Source organism: Corvus kubaryi, unplaced genomic scaffold (genome assembly GCF_017639235.1).
Source record: "Corvus kubaryi isolate FWS band 111438036 unplaced genomic scaffold, C.kubaryi_AGA036_p1.0 37201, whole genome shotgun sequence".
NCBI lineage: Eukaryota > Metazoa > Chordata > Aves > Passeriformes > Corvidae > Corvus > Corvus kubaryi.
In genome coordinates, this window is record NW_024581058.1 from 566,668 (window position 1) to 586,577 (window position 19,910).

At 40.5% G+C, this 19,910-nt stretch overlaps 1 protein-coding gene across 5 annotated transcripts in view; it reads left to right on the forward strand.

Moving 5' to 3' along the window:
* SHANK2 (SH3 and multiple ankyrin repeat domains 2) overlaps nt 1-19,910 on the forward strand; it is a 278,469-nt gene that overhangs the window by 21,933 nt on the left and 236,626 nt on the right. For all 5 annotated transcript variants that reach the window (XM_042022398.1, XM_042022402.1, XM_042022401.1 and 2 more), the window contains exons 4-9: nt 9,744-9,963; nt 15,990-16,193; nt 17,802-17,873; nt 17,993-18,101; nt 18,358-18,509; nt 19,306-19,473. In XM_042022398.1, the coding sequence (XP_041878332.1) occupies nt 9,760-9,963; nt 15,990-16,193; nt 17,802-17,873; nt 17,993-18,101; nt 18,358-18,509; nt 19,306-19,473 (909 nt within the window). In that variant the 5' untranslated portion in view covers nt 9,744-9,759. The remainder of the gene's footprint in view (nt 1-9,743; nt 9,964-15,989; nt 16,194-17,801; nt 17,874-17,992; nt 18,102-18,357; nt 18,510-19,305; nt 19,474-19,910) is intronic.

Sequence of the window (19,910 nt, forward strand, 5' to 3'; positions counted from 1 at the left end):
GGGTATAAATGAATCCAGAAATTCTGGTGATGCTGAGGTTTGGCTTAATCTCCCTTATAAACTAAGTCACCAGATGGAGAAAAGGTATGGTACCAGCTGTAACTTGGCAGGCTGCAGACCACATCTCGCACGTCGTGTCCAGTTTTGGACCTATCGCAGTACAGGAAAGAGATGGACAAACTGGAGCAGGTTCTGTGGAGGGCCACCAGGAAAAAGGGGACTGGAGTACTTGTGATGTTGCAAGGAGGGGGTGAGGTAAGCCTGGAAAAGAGCTGGCTTCATGGAGATTTTCCAGGCAGGCCTGGATGAAAGCATGGGAAACCCAAGCAGATCTTGTGCAGATTGCTGGACCTGCTCTGAGCAAGAGGTTGAAATAAAGGCTGCTGGAGCCCCCTGGTACCAACATGACTTGGTGATTCTCTGAGTCTAAGGCACAGCAAAGATTCCAGGTCACTGTGTTCAGGGAGGCTGATTTTATCTCGATTCTGCATTGAGAGAGGGATACTTTGGAAAAACAGCCTTGTGGGTATCCTAAACTCTCTCTAAATCAAAAATACTGTGAGCAGATAACCCAGGGTGATTTAGCATGCTATTTATTTTTACTATTAAATTCCAAACTAAACCTGGCATTTAAATAGCAAAAGCTGGAAGAGTTTATGAATCTGTATTTTCAGGCAACAACATACTTTCTATTTTTTGTTTCCCTTCTTTTTCCTAATGGTCACAAAGATGGATCTCATTCTGTTTTCTTCTTGCCTAAGAAGTGATATTTTATTTCTCGAGCTGTTTACTGAAGGTAATAATTAAACCTTGGTACTCAGTGAGGAAACTGGCTCTTTTAATCAGTTTAATTGGGTTGATTGCCTAATTTTTGGTTGACTATAATTTGATAAGAATGAGTTTCTTATCTGTGTGATGAATTCAATCAAAAATCTCAGAGGTCAAGAAAATAATGTATTTTTCAGTTATTCTGCAGAGTTACTGTGCTGCCTGGGTCAGTTTGGCAGATCACTTTTTGGCACAGTTTGGCACATAACCTTTTTAAGCCTGTAGATATTTTCTCCAGTCTGCCATCACCATCCTTCACCTAAAAAACCCTAAAGAATGTCCTTGGTTGTGCCATGAGCACAGGTTGGAGTATAAATTAAAGCCCAAGATATGCTTACCTTGGGTTGGAAAATAGCTGGGGAAGATGCAGGTAAGGTCAGCAGAGTGCCTTTTTCAAAATTACCTCTGAAAAAAAAAAAAAAAAAAGACGGGGAAGTTTTCCTGCAGTTCAGAGAAGCCTGGAGACCATCTGTCCCTGGGAAGCAGGAATATTTGCTGCAGTCAGACACAGATGGGCAGAGGGATGGTGAGGACAAGGCACGTGGCTGTGCTTGCACTGGAGTTTGGCTAAACCAAGGGCTGCTCACCTGCCCCGCTTCTCCTCCAGCCTTTCTGGGTCACCGTTTGTTTGTTGCTTCCCCCCGGACTAAGGAAAGAAATGAAGCTGGTGTGAAGGCCAGGGAAGATCTCCCCCTACGGGGCACTTTGGCAGGGGACTGGCCCAGAGCTGCAGACCTGGAGAGTCTGAGCTCTGTGCCCACAAATCCCACCTGCAGACACCTGCAGGTGTCCTCTGCAAACCTCAAGGGGTGTTTCCTGCTGGGTTGCAATAGAAATGAATTCTTTGAAACTAAACAAGAAAATAAACCCCAGCATACACAAGGAGAAAGGGTAATTGATTTGATTTGTTCTGCCAGCTCTCAACCAAAGATAACTCATCATTTTATTAGAAATTTTATTAGAGCATCTATTTGAAGCTTTGTTTTTTTTTTTAACTGGCATGTTATTCTATTGATTAAACTGAAGCAAACAATGAGACTATTTCTGTCAACACAGCAAATAAAGTGACATAGTAGCCCCCACCAGGATCACATCTGAGGAAAATTCAGGTTAAACTTCATAGCAAACTCTGAATGCTAACCTATGTGTAAGGAGGAGAGGGAATCTGCTTTATCTACTCTCAGGGCTTGATCTAATCTACATAACAAGACACCAGCAGTGCTTCTCTGTTAACATTTAGTTCTGTTTGTATTTGAATTATCAGAAAAAAATGTTTTATGGGTAAAGAGGACAGAGGTTGATAAGCATCAGATGCAAATTAACAAGCAACAAAGCTGCTTTGTCCATCAGGGACATAAAACTGAGGTAAATATGTTCCACAAGCTTTGATTTTTTTCAGACTCCTGTTGTAAATCTTTTTAAATTCTCTTATGTCCTTCCCCCTCTAACATATCATAATCTTTTTGATATTTACGTAGCTAAGTGCAAGTAGAGGCTGGAAACAGAAAGGCTGGAAGGTAAAATGGCTTGCCCTACCTGCTTCTGTTTGGTAAGGAAATTTGGTGGCACCCCAAAATGACAATTTTATCCATCTTTTTAGAAACAGACAGTGGCTATCAAAAACTGAAATGGTGTAACTGCAGTATTACTTCAAGAACATGTCATAACTACTCACATTGTAGCATTCTTGGTTTGGATAATTGAAGGGAGATTTTTTCTTTCAGTCAGTGCATCTGCAGCATACTTTGTTATAGAAAACTTCCAGGGTGGGGCACCCACAGCTGCTCAGGGCAACCAGTGTCTTACCACCTTCATAGTAAAGAATTTTTTCGTAATATTTTATATAAAAGCTGTCATGTTATGAAGAAATGTCTTTCTGGATCCAGAACTGGATTAAACTGGGTAAACCTGTCAATGTTTCATGTTGGCTTTTCATACCATGGCTGTTGTTTTGCTCATGAATCCAATATTGAGTCTGAGAAGACACATCTCAGATTTGGGGTGCGAGTCAACTTGGGTATCTGGGACAATGTGCTTGGTGCATTTCTTACAAAGTTTTGTTTTTTTCCACCCTATTTGAATTAGTTATTTAGCTGCTGCTTATTTAGCTTTTTGTTTATCATCTGTTTAAAGTGGTTCAGAATTTTGGATCAATACACCCTAAACAGATGGATTTTCAAACTGAATGTTGTTTTTACAACTAAGTGCATGCAATTCCTGTAAGGATCTTATTTAATATGTCGAAGTGCTTATTATTTTACCATGAGTAAGCTATACTTTCCATTGCAAGGAGTATGTAAAGAATGCCTTAGGAGTACTGTTGTCTATCTGTTGGAAAGCAGAAGTCCTAATAAATGTGAAAACTAGAGGCCATGCTAAAAGCAACTGTAGAAATGAACAGAGCCTGGGAGGTACCTCTGTGGGGCTCACAGGGCTGGACGTAATTCCTTGTCTGGAAGAAGGACCTTTAAATAAAGGTCAGCCAGAATTGCACTGGAAACCTTGCAGGGGCTTAAAAGAAGCCACTTAAGAACTTATATTGCCACTGGGAGTTGGCCTTTACTGTAAACTTCCCTGTGCTGGTTAACATTTATAAATACTTGCTATGTTTCCCCTATTAATATGTTTGAATAATTTCTTTTTAAACATTTTTAACCATTCTAACCAGTTTTACTGCTGCATCCCTGTGCTGAATCTTTACACCTTGTTCCTCTTCCTGCCAGCAGGTTCTGTTTTCTCATGTTGAAATCTCACTTCAAATGTTTTTCACGTTGAAATTCTACTTCAGACATTCAAAAGCTTTTTCTACATCTGCTTCTCTGCCTGTCTTCCAGCCTTCCTCATTCGGCACAATAAGTTGCTTGTCTCCTGTGTTCTTTGTACCTATCCTTCCCCAAAATGTCTCTTTACATCTGCCTGGCTGAACTTCAGCCTTTCCATGGAGATACCATGACCAGCTGAATAGTTCACAGGGTAAATAAACGCTAAGTAGAAGAGACAGAGAACAAAGGAGAAATTTAGCATCCAAAGCTGCTTGATAACAAAAGAAACTTAAAAAACTACCCTGTGTTTGCAGAAATTTGCTTGTGTTGATTTTGTGTGTGTGCAGCAGTGATAAGGGTGAAGTACCTATGTTCAAAAATACTAAAATAAAAAAAAATTACCTTCTTACAGACCCACTTAAATCATATGATCTTGGCATTTAAGAGTCTAAATACCAAAAGTTAATGGGGTTTAGCCTCTGCTTGGCAAGTCTGTGCAAATATACGTGAACAAGAGAAGTCGGAAATAAATGGCAGGTTCAACAATTTCTTCACACAATTTTCTTCTTTTTTCCTTAGGAAAAAAGGTGGGGTGAAGCCTCCCTCTTGAGCCCTTTTGCAAAACAATTTGACACCTGTGTGATTATCCCACAAAGAAATCAAGGACTGCATAAATCTGCTCTTTAACAGGGCGGTAAAAACAATCTCCTGGTGGTGCTGGTGAGAACAAATGGAAATGATCATTGACTTTGAATATTGATTTCCAATCAATAATTCAGTTTGGAAGCACGAGATGCCACACTGAGAAACAAGAGCTTCAGAGAAAAGTACAGGAGGAATTTTTGCTTGTCATTCTCATACCGTAGTACTTGTGTCAGCACTCATCTGCTAAAATATTTATCTGTGTTTCAGTTATTTAACAGAAAGATCAAAAATACATCACCAGAAAGTGAATTTAAGTGAGGGGCCACTGAATGGGGAATAAAGCTGTAATCAGGGGGGTTGTTGTTCCTGTCTGGTGGAGCTGGGAGAACATGGGGAGCTCCGAGTGCCTCGTCTCCCCTGAGGTTTTGCTGTGGATTGTTTAGCACTCCTTGTGCATGTTCTGGCTTTATTCTTGAAGATATTTTCTTTTAGGTTTTGCATTTCCCTGGCTGAGTTTTGTGTCCGTGGGTTTCATCCCTGCCCTGGTTGGAGTTGTGGAATTTGGGTGCCGATAACATTTCCATCGGGGTCAATCAGATGGCCCTGTTTATGGAGATTTCTTTCCTGTCACTCAGGCAGTGGTGTCTCAGATCCACTTCGTGCTGGCAAACAGTAATACTGCCTTTGGATGAAGTGGTTCTGCCCTTTTCATGCCCTGGCAGTTCACTTCTGGCCCTCTGCCATCTTTCTCCTGCTGCTTCTGCAAACATTTGCATAGTGATCCAGTTCAGAGACATGATGGATGTTGAAACTAACCTCCCAAACAAAAAAAAGCTGGAGTTTGACCTGGATCAGTGCTTTGTTCTGCTTCACTGTTCCTGTAAAAGCAGTCTGGGGCAAGAGTGGAGTGCTTCGGGGGAGAGGGAGGGTGGGCTTGCTTTTTGAGAGGCAATGCTGGTTATTCGCAGCTTTAAAGTTGGAGTGCAGAGGGAGCTTGAACCCATCAAATTGTAAATTGCCCTCTGGAGTTAGTCTTCAATTCAAATTTTCCTCTGCACGACCTTTTCTGCCCAACTGTGGGGAGGTGTGAAATGCGTGGTGTGCTGGGACTGAACCCCCCACCTTCAGCTCTGTCTGAAGAGCACTTTTGTTTTAATAGTAGTATAATTAGAAAAGAAAATGCTTGATCTTCTCCAGCATTTTAACTCAGTAACTCGTCAAGCTGGTTCTTGAGCTGATATGTATAATCCCGAATAAACCCACGGAATCCACGTGTTGGGAGCTCTGGCAGGTTTTACACAGAAATCCCTTTCCTGAATAGTTTTTCTTCAGAGTTAATTACTAAATACCTCTTTCTAGCAGTGACTGTTCCTCTCCCAGCAAACTTTTCTCACAGTCTGTTTCATGGCATTACTCAGCCCGTGACAATGCCCACTCTGTATCCCAGATATTCCCACAGGTAGATTTTTAACTGGCCTGGCAACAGCAGTCTGGAGGGCTTCTCCCTGCAGGCAACAGGGCTGCTATTGTGCAAATGAGTGTTTATATAAAAACAGATTGTTCTTATCTTGACTAGGAGCCAGTGACCCCCGAATTCGAAACCTTGCTCTGAGACCTGGCCTTGGTGGCCTTGGACAAGGCATTTGGTGCTTGTGCCTCAGCTGTGTTTTAGGGACAAACAACACCAGGAGGGTTTGGTACTTTGCAGGGTCAACAAAAATCACACAGAGCCATAATTAAGCTGAAGATTTTTAAAACATGATTTTTATAGTGGCTTTATCTGATAATACATGTATGTTCAATGAAGATCCCCTGTCCAGTGTGTGTCCCTATTGATGATATTTTAAACCCTTTCACATCAAGTTTGTAATATCTAAGATACAAATACATGTAAACATATGTATTTAATAAATTCATTTTGTATAATGTTTAACAGCCTTAAAGCTCAAAAAAAAAAGGATTAATCTGTTGCTGCTCTTGGTTTTTCCCCCTGCTGTGTCTGTTTGCACTCGCTGGAGCACACCTTTCACTCTGAGAGTGAGCTCTGGGAGTTGAATTTTCTCCCTTTTGAAAATCTGTGTATTGTTTAATTCCAGCCTTTTCCAATGTTCTTTTAGTATTTTTTAACTATTTTTTGGAGAAAAAGGCTGTTTGATGGTCATGGTTTGGACTGTTTCAAACTGTCCTTAATGATACGGTGGCAGCAAATGGCAGAATGAGAAATTCCAGCAGATTTTGTGAAAGCTGCGGGCTGGGCAGAGAGAAAACAAATCTAAAAATAGCATCTGTAAAGGCAAGGCAGCAGTCTGAGCTCAGCTTCTTTCATGTGGCCTGTTGGTCTGCGAAACATCACCTGGCAATAGCTCCAGAGGCTGGGTACACATCCCACTGCTCCTGCCGAGATAAAGGGCAAGGTGCTGAGGGAGAAGTCCTGTAATAAGGGGAGCATGCAGCCATCCTTCCACTCTCTCATCTTCCTCTCATCAAGGCTTTTTTGTGGCCTTCCTGTGTCAAAAGGAGTGTTTAACCAGCTGCTGCTCATGCTTGCTTTGCTTAGGGGATGTGCAGAGGCCAGGGCAGGGCAGTGCCTGGAGCTGGGACACACTCAGTGTCCAGCAGTTGAGAAATGTGGACAGAGGACATGAGGTGGAGCAAACCCTGTTGGGGTGACAGTTTTCATTGTGTGTTTATTGCCAAGATGATTTGACATCTGTTTTTATTCACTTACAGAGAATCTTGTCAGCACCCAGCACTTCTCTACACCAAAAGCAGCCACAAACAAGACACAATCAATTTAACTGTAGGAATCCTATGGTCTGTTGGTTTTTTTGTTTTTTTTTTTAAGAAAAGGAAAAAAGGCATCCCAGACAACCATGTCAGATAAACCTACTTTATATTTCAGCTGTATTGAACCAAAGAATTTCCAGCTAGGAATTAGGAACCTGGAGTGCAATATCTTCATGGGTTATACAAGTGTTAATTAGTAAGCCAGGCAACCTGCCTTATGTTCCTGAAGTAATAGGTTTGGTTGTGGAAAACTCTTTGAAATATCCTTGGGACAAAAGTGAAACAGTTCCTAAAAGATAACACCTTCCCTGTGGGAGCGGTGATAGCCAGTGTCTCTGGTTAACAAATGGAGGGATCTTCCATCTCCACACAACTTGAGCCAAACAAATTGCCTGTTTCTCCAGTATTAGAATAGTCCTGTTTAAAAAATGGTGTTTAAATGACCTGCTTCTCCCCAGTGCTGCTGGGGCCCATATCCTGTTCTTCTTGCCACTGTGGATACAGACTCATTATCCTTTCCATGCTTACTTGTGCATTATTTTATTTTAATATGTATTGCAGAAGATTAGCTGCCTTGTGCTTTGTTGATGAGTCTCCAAGGAGTTCTTTGTCCCACTATTCATTAAACTTAAAGGCTTGATTCCTGGGAGCTGGTTCTTCAGCTAGAGATTTCCGTTTCTTATTCTAGAATGAAATATTCCTGGGCAGTTTTTCCATGAAAATCTGCTTGCCAAAACCTGGTGAAATTTTTCCCTCCTATCTCAACTCTTGATTTGGCTGCTGTATAACTGCAGTTTACTGCTCTCTGTTGAATCCACTGCCCTGGAATGTGTTGCACTCTCAGATGGCTTTAGGGTCAGACAAACCATGTGATGGTGTTTATGTCTTTCTGCTCACTCTCACTGGCCTGTACCTCTTATGTCCTTAAATTCTGTGTATTGCCCTGCTGTATTTTGAGTTCACGTGTTTTAGCAGTGGCAGATAAATAGAGAAGCCATAGAAATGTTTATGCTTTTTATTGACTTAAGGTGCTTTGGAGAGTAGCATTAATCTACAGTTCAGTGAAGCAGCAAAAAAATGAAATACTCCCTGCAGAGTTTTCCTTTGTAAATGCAGCCTTGCATTAAGCTGCTGTGAACTGTCTTGCTTTCAGATTTCTGAATGCACTGGTTTTGTCTTCATTAGTGATTTTAGCTGAGGGTAATAACGCTGGAATTATCCTTCATCAGAAACAACAATAAGGCTTGATGATGTGGGGATGTGATTCGCTGTGGGAGTGCTTGTCCTTGACCTCCAGCCTCAGGCCTGACTCACCCCTGCCCGGCCAACTTACGGGCACCTTAAAATGGGAAATGACAGTGGCAGCCTTTGGGCCCTGCTCTGGAGTCACTGCTGGGACAATGACTGGGCAGTGAAGAGGGAATGACTTCAACTAAATTGGCTTAAAGTGTTAGACACAGTGGTAAAAAATGTTCTTTTACTCCTTGCTGTTGTTTGACTTTATTTACTTGGGCTGATCTGGCTGAGAGACCAGTATAGAAAATGTGTATTTGGATTTATGAGTGACCTTGGTCAAGTCACTTCACCCTTCCGTGCTTCACTTTTGCTGTAATGTCTCTTTTTAAATGTGAGCTGCCATTGGAATTGCTTGTTTTGTTGGTTTTTATTTTATTTTATTTTATTTATTTAATTTTATTTTTTTTTTAACTGATTATTTTTCATTAAAAAGCAGAGAAGTTGTCTTGGAAGATTATTCACCAAAAAAAAAAAAAAAAAGAAAAATAATAATAAAATTTTCTGGCCTCCTAAATCTGAAAAACTGTAGGATGTCCAAGCACTTCAGAGTTTATTGTTGGTCTTTTCAGTTTTTTCCACTATAGATTTTTTTCTCAGTTTTCCCACAGAATAATAATTTTCATATCCTGGAGCAGTTTTGAGTTGGTGGGACAAAAAAAATTTTTTAACTCTTGTAGGTGGAAAAGCCCAGAAAGAAAATATTCTGTTGTTCTTAATGTGAGAGCCCTGATTACAAATGTCTTTAGTTTGTAATAAACATGACTTTTATTTTAGCCCAGTCTATATCACAGATGAAAACTGCTTCTAAACTCTGAGTATGTGTAATGGACAGATTTGGGTGGTGTTGATTTAGAGGGATGCTGTGGGAGCCACAAACCACAGAGCAGCATCTGTGTCTGTCTGGCTCCCTGTAGGATTTCATTTTCTGGTTGGTTCCACTATTTGGGAATACTGACTTTTATGAAAGACTCACCTGTGCAGATTCTTGATGTACAGGATGATGTTAGTTTAGCACTCTTATTAATTCCCTGAAATGTCTTTTCACTGGGAGGAGGAGGCTTCAAAGCCAGACCTAGCTCTAAGTACAGTTTACAACAGTGCTGATTAGCACAGGACTGGGTGATTACGCTGTTTTTTCTGGATCCTTTGGGAGGTTGGGTGTGCCTGGGAAGGAAGGTTCATCTTTTTTATTGCTCTTTTTTCCTTGTCCTACCCTTCCTCTTCTGTAGTAAATTGGAAGCCAGAGTTATTTCCTTTACACTCTGCCCATCCACACTATTGACAGAAAGAAATAAAAGGAGGATAAACCATAAAACTTCCTTGTTAAATGCATGTTATTTCCAAGAGGAAAAAAACTTGTAGCTGATTCATTTTGAAGACTTGAACTGTAACTTATTTTCTTCTTTTTCTCCTTTGTATTGGCAGGATAAAAAACTTGAACATGCCTCGTAGCCCTACATCAAGTGAAGATGAAATGGCACAAAGCTTCTCTGACTATTCTGTTGAGTCTGAATCAGACAGCTCCAAAGAAGAAACTATTTATGACACAATTAGAGCAACTGCAGAAAAGCCAAGCAGCAGAATGGAAGACAGTCAGAGCAACACTTTAGTGATTCGAATTATCATACCTGACCTGCAGCAAACGGTAAGGCAGAGTGCACTGCAATTAAAAAAAGTGAAAGTAATGATTAGCTTTGCTGGCTTCAATGTGCAGTAGATCTGTTCCTTTTTCTTACTTTCTTTTCTGACATATTACAGAAAAAATGCATGTTTTCTTTTAATGTCTGTGCTATGTACTACCCCAGTAGTTTATCTGACTGGTTGCCTGAACTGAAGGCACCATCCCTTCCAAGAGAGTGGATTTAGTGTGTTAACTTGATAAAAGCCATGATCATAAAGCAAAATATCTGTCTGATCTGCATTCAGAGATTTTGGGTAGAAGAGAGAGAATTAGGAACCTATAACCTCATCAGAAGATGCAGATTGAATTAAAGAATCACATGTTAACTCTATGAAAGCCTCATATCTCATATATATATATGGATTGTCTAGTTCCTCTTCTCATGAGATAGTTTGTGATTGACACTAGACGGGTGTCCTGCAAGAGGTCATCAAATTCTCTCTCTTTACCATATTTGTTGTCACCCTGCCACACAAAAGACACCTCTTTTAGGGACCCTGTGGCTTTTAGAGTGTAAAGATGAGGACAGAGAAGCACAAATAAACCTTTCCTTCCTCCTTTGCTGCCTTGCCTTTACTACAGGGTGTTATTTCTCAAACTTCCAGTGAGGGAAACCAACACAGCTGCTGTGATAGGAATAACAGTGTCATCCTGGAAAAGGTCTTCGGAGATACTGATTCTATCTAGAACCACAACTTGTCCGAGTTTGTTATTAATTATCTAAATTACCCTGGGTTTCCTTGAATGCTGCTGTTGGGATTTTCAGTAGTGGCACCAGCCTTTTTAAATTTCCAGGATGATTATAAAAACACATCCATTTTATGGATGTGTGCAGCACACATCACTCTGTGCTGACACGTAAGATCTATATCATCCCCTGCTGCCATCGAAGATCTATCTCAGATGAAACTCTTCCTTTCTTCTTAATTAAGTTCATTTTTAGAATGATAGAGATGGGCTGGCTGCAGCCTGACAGGGAGGAGCTGTTTTGACAGTGTGCCCTCAGGTGTGGTTCTGGAGCTTTTTTTGATGGTCTTACCAGCTTGCTCTATCTGTGACCCTGTCAGTGAACAGATCCATGGAAATGGAATGGAAATACCAGCTTTTCTTGCTATGTTTACTCTGCTGTTAAAACCACAGCTTCCTCAAGCCCTCTTATTTCATTACTCTGGTTTTTTAGACCAATAATAACTTATTTATTGACACTACTGAGACAATTTTAAAAATTAATTTTATCATTTGTTCATTTTTATTGCTTTACTTTTTGTATTTCTTTCCCCTTTTCAATCCACTCTTCATGAGAAGTAACTGAATTGTTTTAAGCAGTTCTATAGCAGCTGATGTATTTCTTATTTAATTTATCAGCCCCTGAGCTCTTTGTGCGGGAAAGTGAGACCTGGATTCAGGTTAGCAAACAGGAATATTGGTGATTAAAAGGAGTGGAGCAAACTGTGGAGAAGACCAGACTTTGAGCTGTTGTACAGCTACAAGCCAGAGCAAATACAGACCCCATTTCCTGAATAATTATAATTAATTTAATGTACGAAGTGTTTAAAATTAGTCTGTTTAATCAAAGAAGGGTGAAATAACATAATTTAGTTTTCTGCTTTTTTTGGTTTTTAGGAAGTATGATCAACGCTATATTTGTTCTAAGGAAGACAAATTTAGGGCTTTAGACGAAATTCGAAAACCCTAGACATGGGAAGCTTTAAAGGCTTAGCCAAACTCCTGAAGAATAAAGTTTGCTCCTGTGCAGTGGCTGTGGTACAAATTGCCTTTGTTTCACTGCAGGTATGAGATAAGCACCCAGCACCACGAGTAGGATGTGCTGCCATGGACAACTTTATAAATTACCACCCATTGCAGGATGTCTGTCTTGTTGTCCTTTTATTTTCATTTCAAACTTAGAAGACAATGTGAACCTTGACAAGTTCATACAGAGCCCTTAAGAACTACTGCTCTTCAATTCTTTTATCAATTCTTTTTTTGTCTCCTTCTCAGTTCAGGTGATTACCCAATTTATTGAAACACTACTTGGTAGAAATGGTAATTTCTTATTGCCTCTGTGCATGACCTGTGAGTGTCATCCTTCGCACAGGAGGGTGGGGAATATTTAAATGAGCAACTGAAAGGTTTCCTGAGCTCAGTAAAATTCCTGAGGGAATGGAGAGTGTAGAAAGCCCTCTACAGTCACAAGGAGAGTGGGTAAAAAAGCTGCATTATCTGGCATATGTTATTTGGTCTGAATCCAGGCCATCTTGTATCTGTTTCCTTTTCCAGCCCATGAAGGAACAAATCCCAAGTGATGCTGCCTATAAGTGAAATTAGTCTGGTTCTTCAGGAGCTGTTGTCAAGAAAATCTGTTTTTGCTTAATATTCTGACAGCGATGGTGTTTTGTGCTTAAAATTGCTCTTTTCCACAGACACTGAGAACAGTTCCGTCAGCCAGTTGTTTTAAGGAATGCTTTCATCATTTTGTTATCAACACATGGTGGTTGTTCCACTCTTTTGTTTTACCCTGTACTTCCGTGCTCCCTCTGGGTTATGTTGAAAGTCAAAATGCTCAGATTCATACATTTTATTAGATTCTGAGGCTGAGATGGGTTTGGGTCTGCTGAAGACTTCTCTGAGATGCTTTCTGCCCAACTATTTTGCTTCTCCACTGCAATAAATAGCATTTACTGGTTTGTCCCTCCCCTGTTTTTTGGGGTTTAAAAAATTATATTGGACTTCCCATGCAAAATGTTTTTGGGTAAGTGGCAGTTTGGTATAGCAACAGCTGAAGCTGTAGCTACTTTTTGGTGTTCTTTTCCCGCATTGCTTTTTGTACTTTCGTATGCTTTCTTTACTTTTTAAATTATTTGTTGCTTTTCAGGATAAAGAATCTTTTCCTTTAGTGCTTTTCCTTCTCAGATAAAACACTTTGTTTACTTTGTGCAGTTTTTCCCTTTCGAAAGTAGGAACCCAGTTGTCACAACTGCAGCTTCAGTCCCATTTTTGCTTGGGATGCCTCCATTCTCACTTGTTTCCAGTCTGTGCTGCCTCATAGATACTCCAGGTTTTCTTTTGCAACTTTTCCCAAATATTCTTCTGTATCCCACTTTGTGTCTGATTGATCCTTGCTGCTTTCTGTTTATAGTTTCTCTTCCTTGTTTTATGTTCAGTTTGATAAGAGAAGCATTGTGCTGCTGGTGTCTGTTCACATGCCCTTGATCTGGGCAGGTGGTCTGATGACAGCCTGGCCAGACTGGTTTTTCTGACCTGTCCCCTCATGAATTCTGTGTTTCCTGAGTGCATTCTGACGAAGGAGAGCAGTGTTTCAGCAGAGAATCAAGCTGAACACTGAGCACAAACCAAAATGAGTGACTTGCTCCCTTTTCTTTCCTTATGCCAAACTCTCATTTGTGTTTCCCCCCTTTTGGCTGCCACATCTTTAATATCAACATCTCCTATTGAAAGGAATAACTCATATTTTGATATCCTGGCAATCACATTTTGGAGGCAGCTGTACAAACAATGTTTTGTCGTGTCCTTCAGTCACAGCACATTTCTGTGTGATTGACAGCTGAGCAGAAAGATGTGTTGGCTGATAGATTTTAAGCAGATAAATGTTATCCCTCAGAAATTCTGTATCCTGAACATTATTGCCACTGAATAAATATCTTCCCTTCAGCTGGGGAAGTTGTATTTTTCCCTGGCTTCCCATCCTTCCCTTCACTCAGTGACTTGCTCTCACCAGCGTGCAGGAATGCAAGATAATAATTGACCGTGTCTCCTGTGATCCGAGGAGCTTTCACATCCCAAACACAGGCCTTGCATCTCAGCAGCCAGTGCTGACGTGCTGTCTTACTGCTACACTTGCATTTTGAGGGGCTTGGTGTGGTTTTGACAGTGACTTTGAGCCACTCAGGGCTGGTTTTTTGGCTGTTCTTTGAAAGAACTGTTGTGGTTTTTTCCAGTGAATGTATCTGTCAGTGCAAAACATCTTTGTTTCATGTGTTTCTGTAGTTCTTTGTCACTAAACTATCCCTGTTATTTAAATTTTTTTTTCTTGTCGTTGAAGATTCAAAAAAGTTGTCCATTTTTTTTGACTCTGCTGCTGCCTCCTTTCCTTGTGGTCACCACGCCATGTGTGCCTAATGAATTGTTCCTTATTTCATAACTGGAGCAGCCTGTGTGTAGGTCCTGCTGTGATTCAGCTGATGTTTCCTCAGGGTACGGAGTGTGGCAGTAAGTAATGATTTGTCTGCAGGATAGAGGGGGTGGCTGTGGTGCTCCCTGCCTGGAGGACTGCCAGGAGGACACAGAAGCAGCACAGTGGAGTTCTTCCAGGGACAGGCTGATGGAAAATGCACCTTATGCAGCATCTCAGTGCTCCTTTTTATCCTCTTGGTCAGCATCTGCCTCTGAGAGAGTGGTAACAGCTCCACTTCTATCCTGCCTGGCTTCATGGAAAGCATAAATAATCACTTTTCTCACTAGTTTCACTTTGCTCAGTCTGAAACATTTTGGTAGCAAAAAATTATCCAGTTATCGATTTACTTTTTATGTGACTGATCATTCTAAATTGCTAATGGGATCAGCATTTTTTACAGTAAGGCCATTTTTGTTTCTTACGAATCGGTAGAAGAGCTGGAGCTCTCACTAAATTAGTTTGTGAAATATTTGCATGCCATCAAGAACAGAGAGAACACAGGAACAGACTGAACAAAATTGAACATGTTGGATTCTCCAGGTGCATTAAAAGCCAGCAGATTTAATTAAACTGGGATCAGAAGTAACTGCTTTGTATTTTTAAAATCAAAACAGTGTCATGCAAGTCCAAAATTAGTTTGTTTCAGGTAAGAAAGACTTTCCTTGGAGATAAAAAATACATGTAATTTCAAAATTATCTTCCCATTTGAATAACACTTCTTGTAATCTTTCAGGATGTGTGGATAATGTGTGGAAAACGTTAGAAGTTAAGCTCATTACACACCTCGTAGCTGACAGTTTTGCTGAAAAGTGTTGATGTTTGAGTCTGAATCTTGTATTGAAGTTGGAATCCACGTAGGAGTCACAGGGCAAGCGAGGTTCAGAAGGAACACAGGGATTTCAAGCAGGTTGCCCTTGCTGCTGCTAATACTGTAACTACTGGGATGTTTGGGGAGGAAAATACTTGTTATAATCTACTTTGTGTCCCTTCAACATATAAACCCCCCCAAAACTTTTCACGAAACATCTTGAAATATAAAATAAGTAAGGGAAATGAAAGCTGCTTCCTAGCCAGCCTTTCTTGTGACAAAGTCTGACAGCTTATTTTATACTGAAGACTCTAAAGGATTAAAGCAGAAGCAGCGTGGTGTGTTCAGGATGCACATCAGAGCCACCAAATTGCTTTCTAGGTATTGCCATCTGCTGGTGCCTTGCAACCAGTGACTGCAGTGTAGGCAAAATCCCTAAATTCCTCAAATCCCTGAATTCCAGCTTGGTAAGAAGCGGAGAACTGGGAAGGTTTGTCAAAGTTTTCAGGTCATTTGCTTCCCGTTGTATCATTCCTCCCATAAACTTACCCTGAGATAAATGTGGCTAAAAGAGAAGTAGAATTCTTGCCTGAATACCATTTTTTTGGGTGAAATTCTTGTGGATCTAACAAGTATTAGAACAGACAAGAATCAAGTGGATAGTTAAACATCTTGTAACATCCCTTTTACCTGGCTTTTGGAACAGGTTTTCCATGAAGGTGCTTTCTCTCTGAAGAAGGATGTGTGTGTTCCCTGATGTTTGTGGAAGGAGTTGAAATGTCCTGTGTTTCCACAGTGCTTGTGCATTAGATATTATCACTACACATCTGAAACAGAATTCTTGTTGAGCGATGTTTTGTCATGGAATTTGTAGATTTGCTGTGTATATTCCTAATTATTAGTGGCATTTGTAAATTTTAGAATGTAAGATGCTCTTTAAATGTTTCATTTGCTAATCAGGTTTCTTAAAATAATTTCTCTTGGCAGAAATGCATTAGATTTAACCCAGAAGCTTCAGTGTGGGTTGCAAAACAGCGTATTTTGTGCACTTTGAACCAGAGTTTGAAAGATGTGCTGAATTATGGACTGTTCCAGCCTGCAAGCAATGGGAGAGATGGGAAGTTTTTGGATGAGGAGCGACTTCTGAGGGAATACCCGCAGCCAGTAAATAAAGGAGTTCCTTCACTCGAGGTATTTTTAGATCTAACATCTGAAGCATTTCTGTTCTGATACAAACTGTACAGAAAGCTGTATTTGAGGTGTCTGCATGCACCTGCATTGCATTTGGGATATGGTTATCAGCAAGCCTGAGCTTGAACCCTTGCTCACAGAAGTGCTGTCATTCCCTGCTTGTGGAGCTGGTCCATCCCCAAAAGGTTGCAAAGAGTCAGCCCTTCTGAGACAGTGGATTTTGGAGTTTTCCTCTGCTGAGGACACAGGACATGTATCTAATTCTGTGATTTAATACAGAAATGTGAGGTTCTAGGTGAAGCTGTTGGACCCATGATTAGGTTTGCAACAGTGGTGTAGCAGTTGCTGGATAATCAGCCTGTGCTTTCTCCCAAAGAGATCTTTCTGTCTCAGTGAAGCCTTTTTTAACCCCCATCCTAGTTCCCTCTGTGCCATCCTTCGGAGTGCACAGATTGCCTCTGTCTGTCTCCTGGGAAAGCAGTAAGGGAGGAGAGGTTGTGTACTGGGATTTCCTCCCTCTCTGTTGCTTCTGCAGAGGCCCCACAGCTGGGGATAAGCTGGGCAGGACTTTTATGGCACTGGACAAACTTGGAGCAGAGCCAGATCACACAATATAGCAGCAAACTGGGGCATGAAACTGGCATTGAATTAATTTTGGTATTGCCTGTATGGTGGCACATCAACCATTAATAATGTGCACTTGGTAGACTTCACTGTAACACAAATCCAAGAGAAAAGAACCAGGGTCCTGACAAAGCTTCAGGTTTTCCCTTTTCTAGGAGATTATTTCAGCGTTTCAGTCACTGATGTCCATATTACAGCTGTAAGGAAATTAAACAGCCACTGTATTTTGTTTCTGTCATTTTTTGTGAGTGTTGACTGCAGCAATTGAGGTGTTAAAAGTGATCTTGTGAAAAGCTGGTGTTAAAGCCTCATTCAGCGCAGTCCCTCGTCCAACAGACAGGCTGCATTCCTGGAATTCTGCATGGGACTGTGAGATAATGGTAAATTGTAGCTGTGGAAACCCCCATGATTTTTGCTACAGGTCTTCCTACTGCACCCAAGCTGCTCAGGAGAAAATGCGAGTGAGTTTCAGCCAAAAAAAGACGCAGTCCTCAGAACCTCATTCACAAAACCAATATTAGGAGAACTTTCCCATGTGGAAGTTCCTCCTACTTTGAGTAAGGGATTTTCAGGTATCCTTTTTTTTGTTTTCATGTTTCAGAAATGCTAAGCCGCAATTTTGAAATATATATTTTTTTATTTAACGTACCTTCCCAGCTCTTTCCGCCTGAGACTATAAATGAAAGTGCACAGAAATCCTTGGGGAAAAGCTCTTTTCAGTGTAATTCTTGCTTATTTCTCCAGATTCTAGAGGCTGATCTCATTTCCCACACACCTCCACTGATTTCCGTGTATTCGCACAAGATAAGAATTTTGCTTAAATGATGTAAAAGTATATGAAATACTGAGCCTATTTCTAAAATTTTAAAAAATTTTGCCTAAATCCAGATCACCATGGATGATACTTCCTGGTAAGGTCAGAAAATTGTATTATGAGGTTTAAGTTTTCAAGTTTTAAAATTTCTTCTTCCTCTTCTCCCTCAGTTTCGCTACAAGAAAAGAGTGTACAAACAGTTCAACCTCGATGAAAAGCAGCTGGCCAAGCTTCACACCAAGGTATCGAGTTAGCAATTACCTCCAGTGGGTGTTGACATCAGTTGACAGAAAGCTTCATTTTTAGTCAAAACGTTATTTTGGAAATCAGAGGATGATTCATTTGTCGCTCTTTGTTTCAGGCCAATTTGAGAAAATTTATGGATCATGTCCACCATCTCTCTGTGGAAAAAATGACCAAGATGTTGGACCGAGGACTGGACCCAAACTATCATGACTTAGAAAGCGGAGGTCAGAACAATAAAACTAAGCAGCATAAAGGTGTACCTTGAGTTAGTTAAACTTAAATTCATTAACAGGATGAATCTCACACATTCCTTCACAACCCTGGGCTAATGGAATCTGAAGGGTTTTGCTGTCCAAAGGAGATAACTGATCATTTACGATTTTCACTGAACAGTATTTTTAATATTATTTTCTAGATTAACTTAACTTTATTTTATAATTTTTCTCACCTTTTTCAAGTACATCCTATTCTCTTCCTTAGAAACACCCCTAACTTTGGCAGCTCAGCTTGACAATACAGTAGAAGTGATAAAAGCTCTGAAAAATGGAGGAGCACATTTAGATTTCAGAGCCAAAGACGGAATGACAGCTCTGCACAAAGCAGCCAGAGCCAAGAACCAAGTAGCCCTCAAGGTAAGTGCTTTCAGGAGCACATTATATATTACCTTATAAAAAAAATGCAGAAAGGACATTGTTTCCAGTTAATTAACGTATTGTTCTCCATGGATCCTTTAAGATGTTCTAGTACTTTCTTGTGGCTTTCGAATCTTAGCATTTGCTTTCAATAAAGGGCCTTTTAATTTCCGATTTATCTTTTTCTGCTAGGAAGAAAAGTGGTGAAATTTAAGCTTATTCAGTGATACACTGAGATCTATCCGAGGAAATAGGAATAGCATTATTGTCACTTACCTCTTTGAAAGCAGCTTCCAGTGGCATGGATTGCACATTTCACCTTAACACAGTCTCTTCTGTTTTCTTTTGTATTTTAACAGCTGTTCTTAAATCACACTGATGGTCTAGATTAAGTCTTAGGTTTATGGCTTTGCTTATTCCCTTTTGACAGATACTCAAATTGCATGACATTTTTGATAAAGCACCTTGGAACTGAAGAGGTGAATGCATTGCAAAGGCGATGCAGCATTTTCAGAGCTGACATTTCTGAACCTAGTGAGAGGATGGAAACTGGACATTGCCACTGCTTCTTTCTGTGCTATCCCCATAGATTCCTTTAGATCCTAGCTCTTCCAAGGTTATTTCTTTCTTAGTCTGTGCCATGGCCCACTCTTATCAGCTGATAAATAAGTGAGCAAAAAATGTTATGTCAAGTATCAACCTTGCAAATACTTTTTCAGGTATTTTTTCATGTAATGACCCTTTCTAGGTGGAAGTCCCTCCAAATCTATTTTTCACAGTCTGTGATTGCTTTCAGACCCTTTTAGAGCTGGGAGCATCTCCCAACTACAAGGACAGCTGTGGCCTGACCCCGCTGTACCACACGGCCGTGGTGGGAGGGGACCCTTTCTGCTGTGAGCTCTTACTCCATGAACATGCTACAGTCAGCTGCAAGGATGAAAATGGATGGCAAGAAATCCATCAGGTAGGAAAGATTTGCTTTTATGAGGAAATGTGCCATGGTTGTTCTAGGGTTAAATGCTGTTTTGAAGACCCTGCACATTCAAGTATGAAATTTCTTCCTTTTTCTATTTGCTTTTCCTACTTCCTTTTATTTATTCACTTTGTTTCCATCTGTGGTGACTTAGAAGTAGAAAACTGTTCCAGTGGTGTTCTGTAACTTTGAAATCCTCTGGTTACTGTGGATTTTGCTGGAGAAATTGCACTGCTTGTATTTATGTTGTGGACTGTTGGAAGTTTAGCATCCTGTTTGGGACACTTCAGTAGGAAAATGTTGCTCATTCTTTTTGTTAGATGCCAGTGTCAGTGTCCTTGGTAATGCTTCTTGTGTGTTTGTCAGGGTGCTTTCCCCTTTGTCTCTGCTGAACTTTACAGGAAGATTTGGGCTCAGGATCCTGCTGC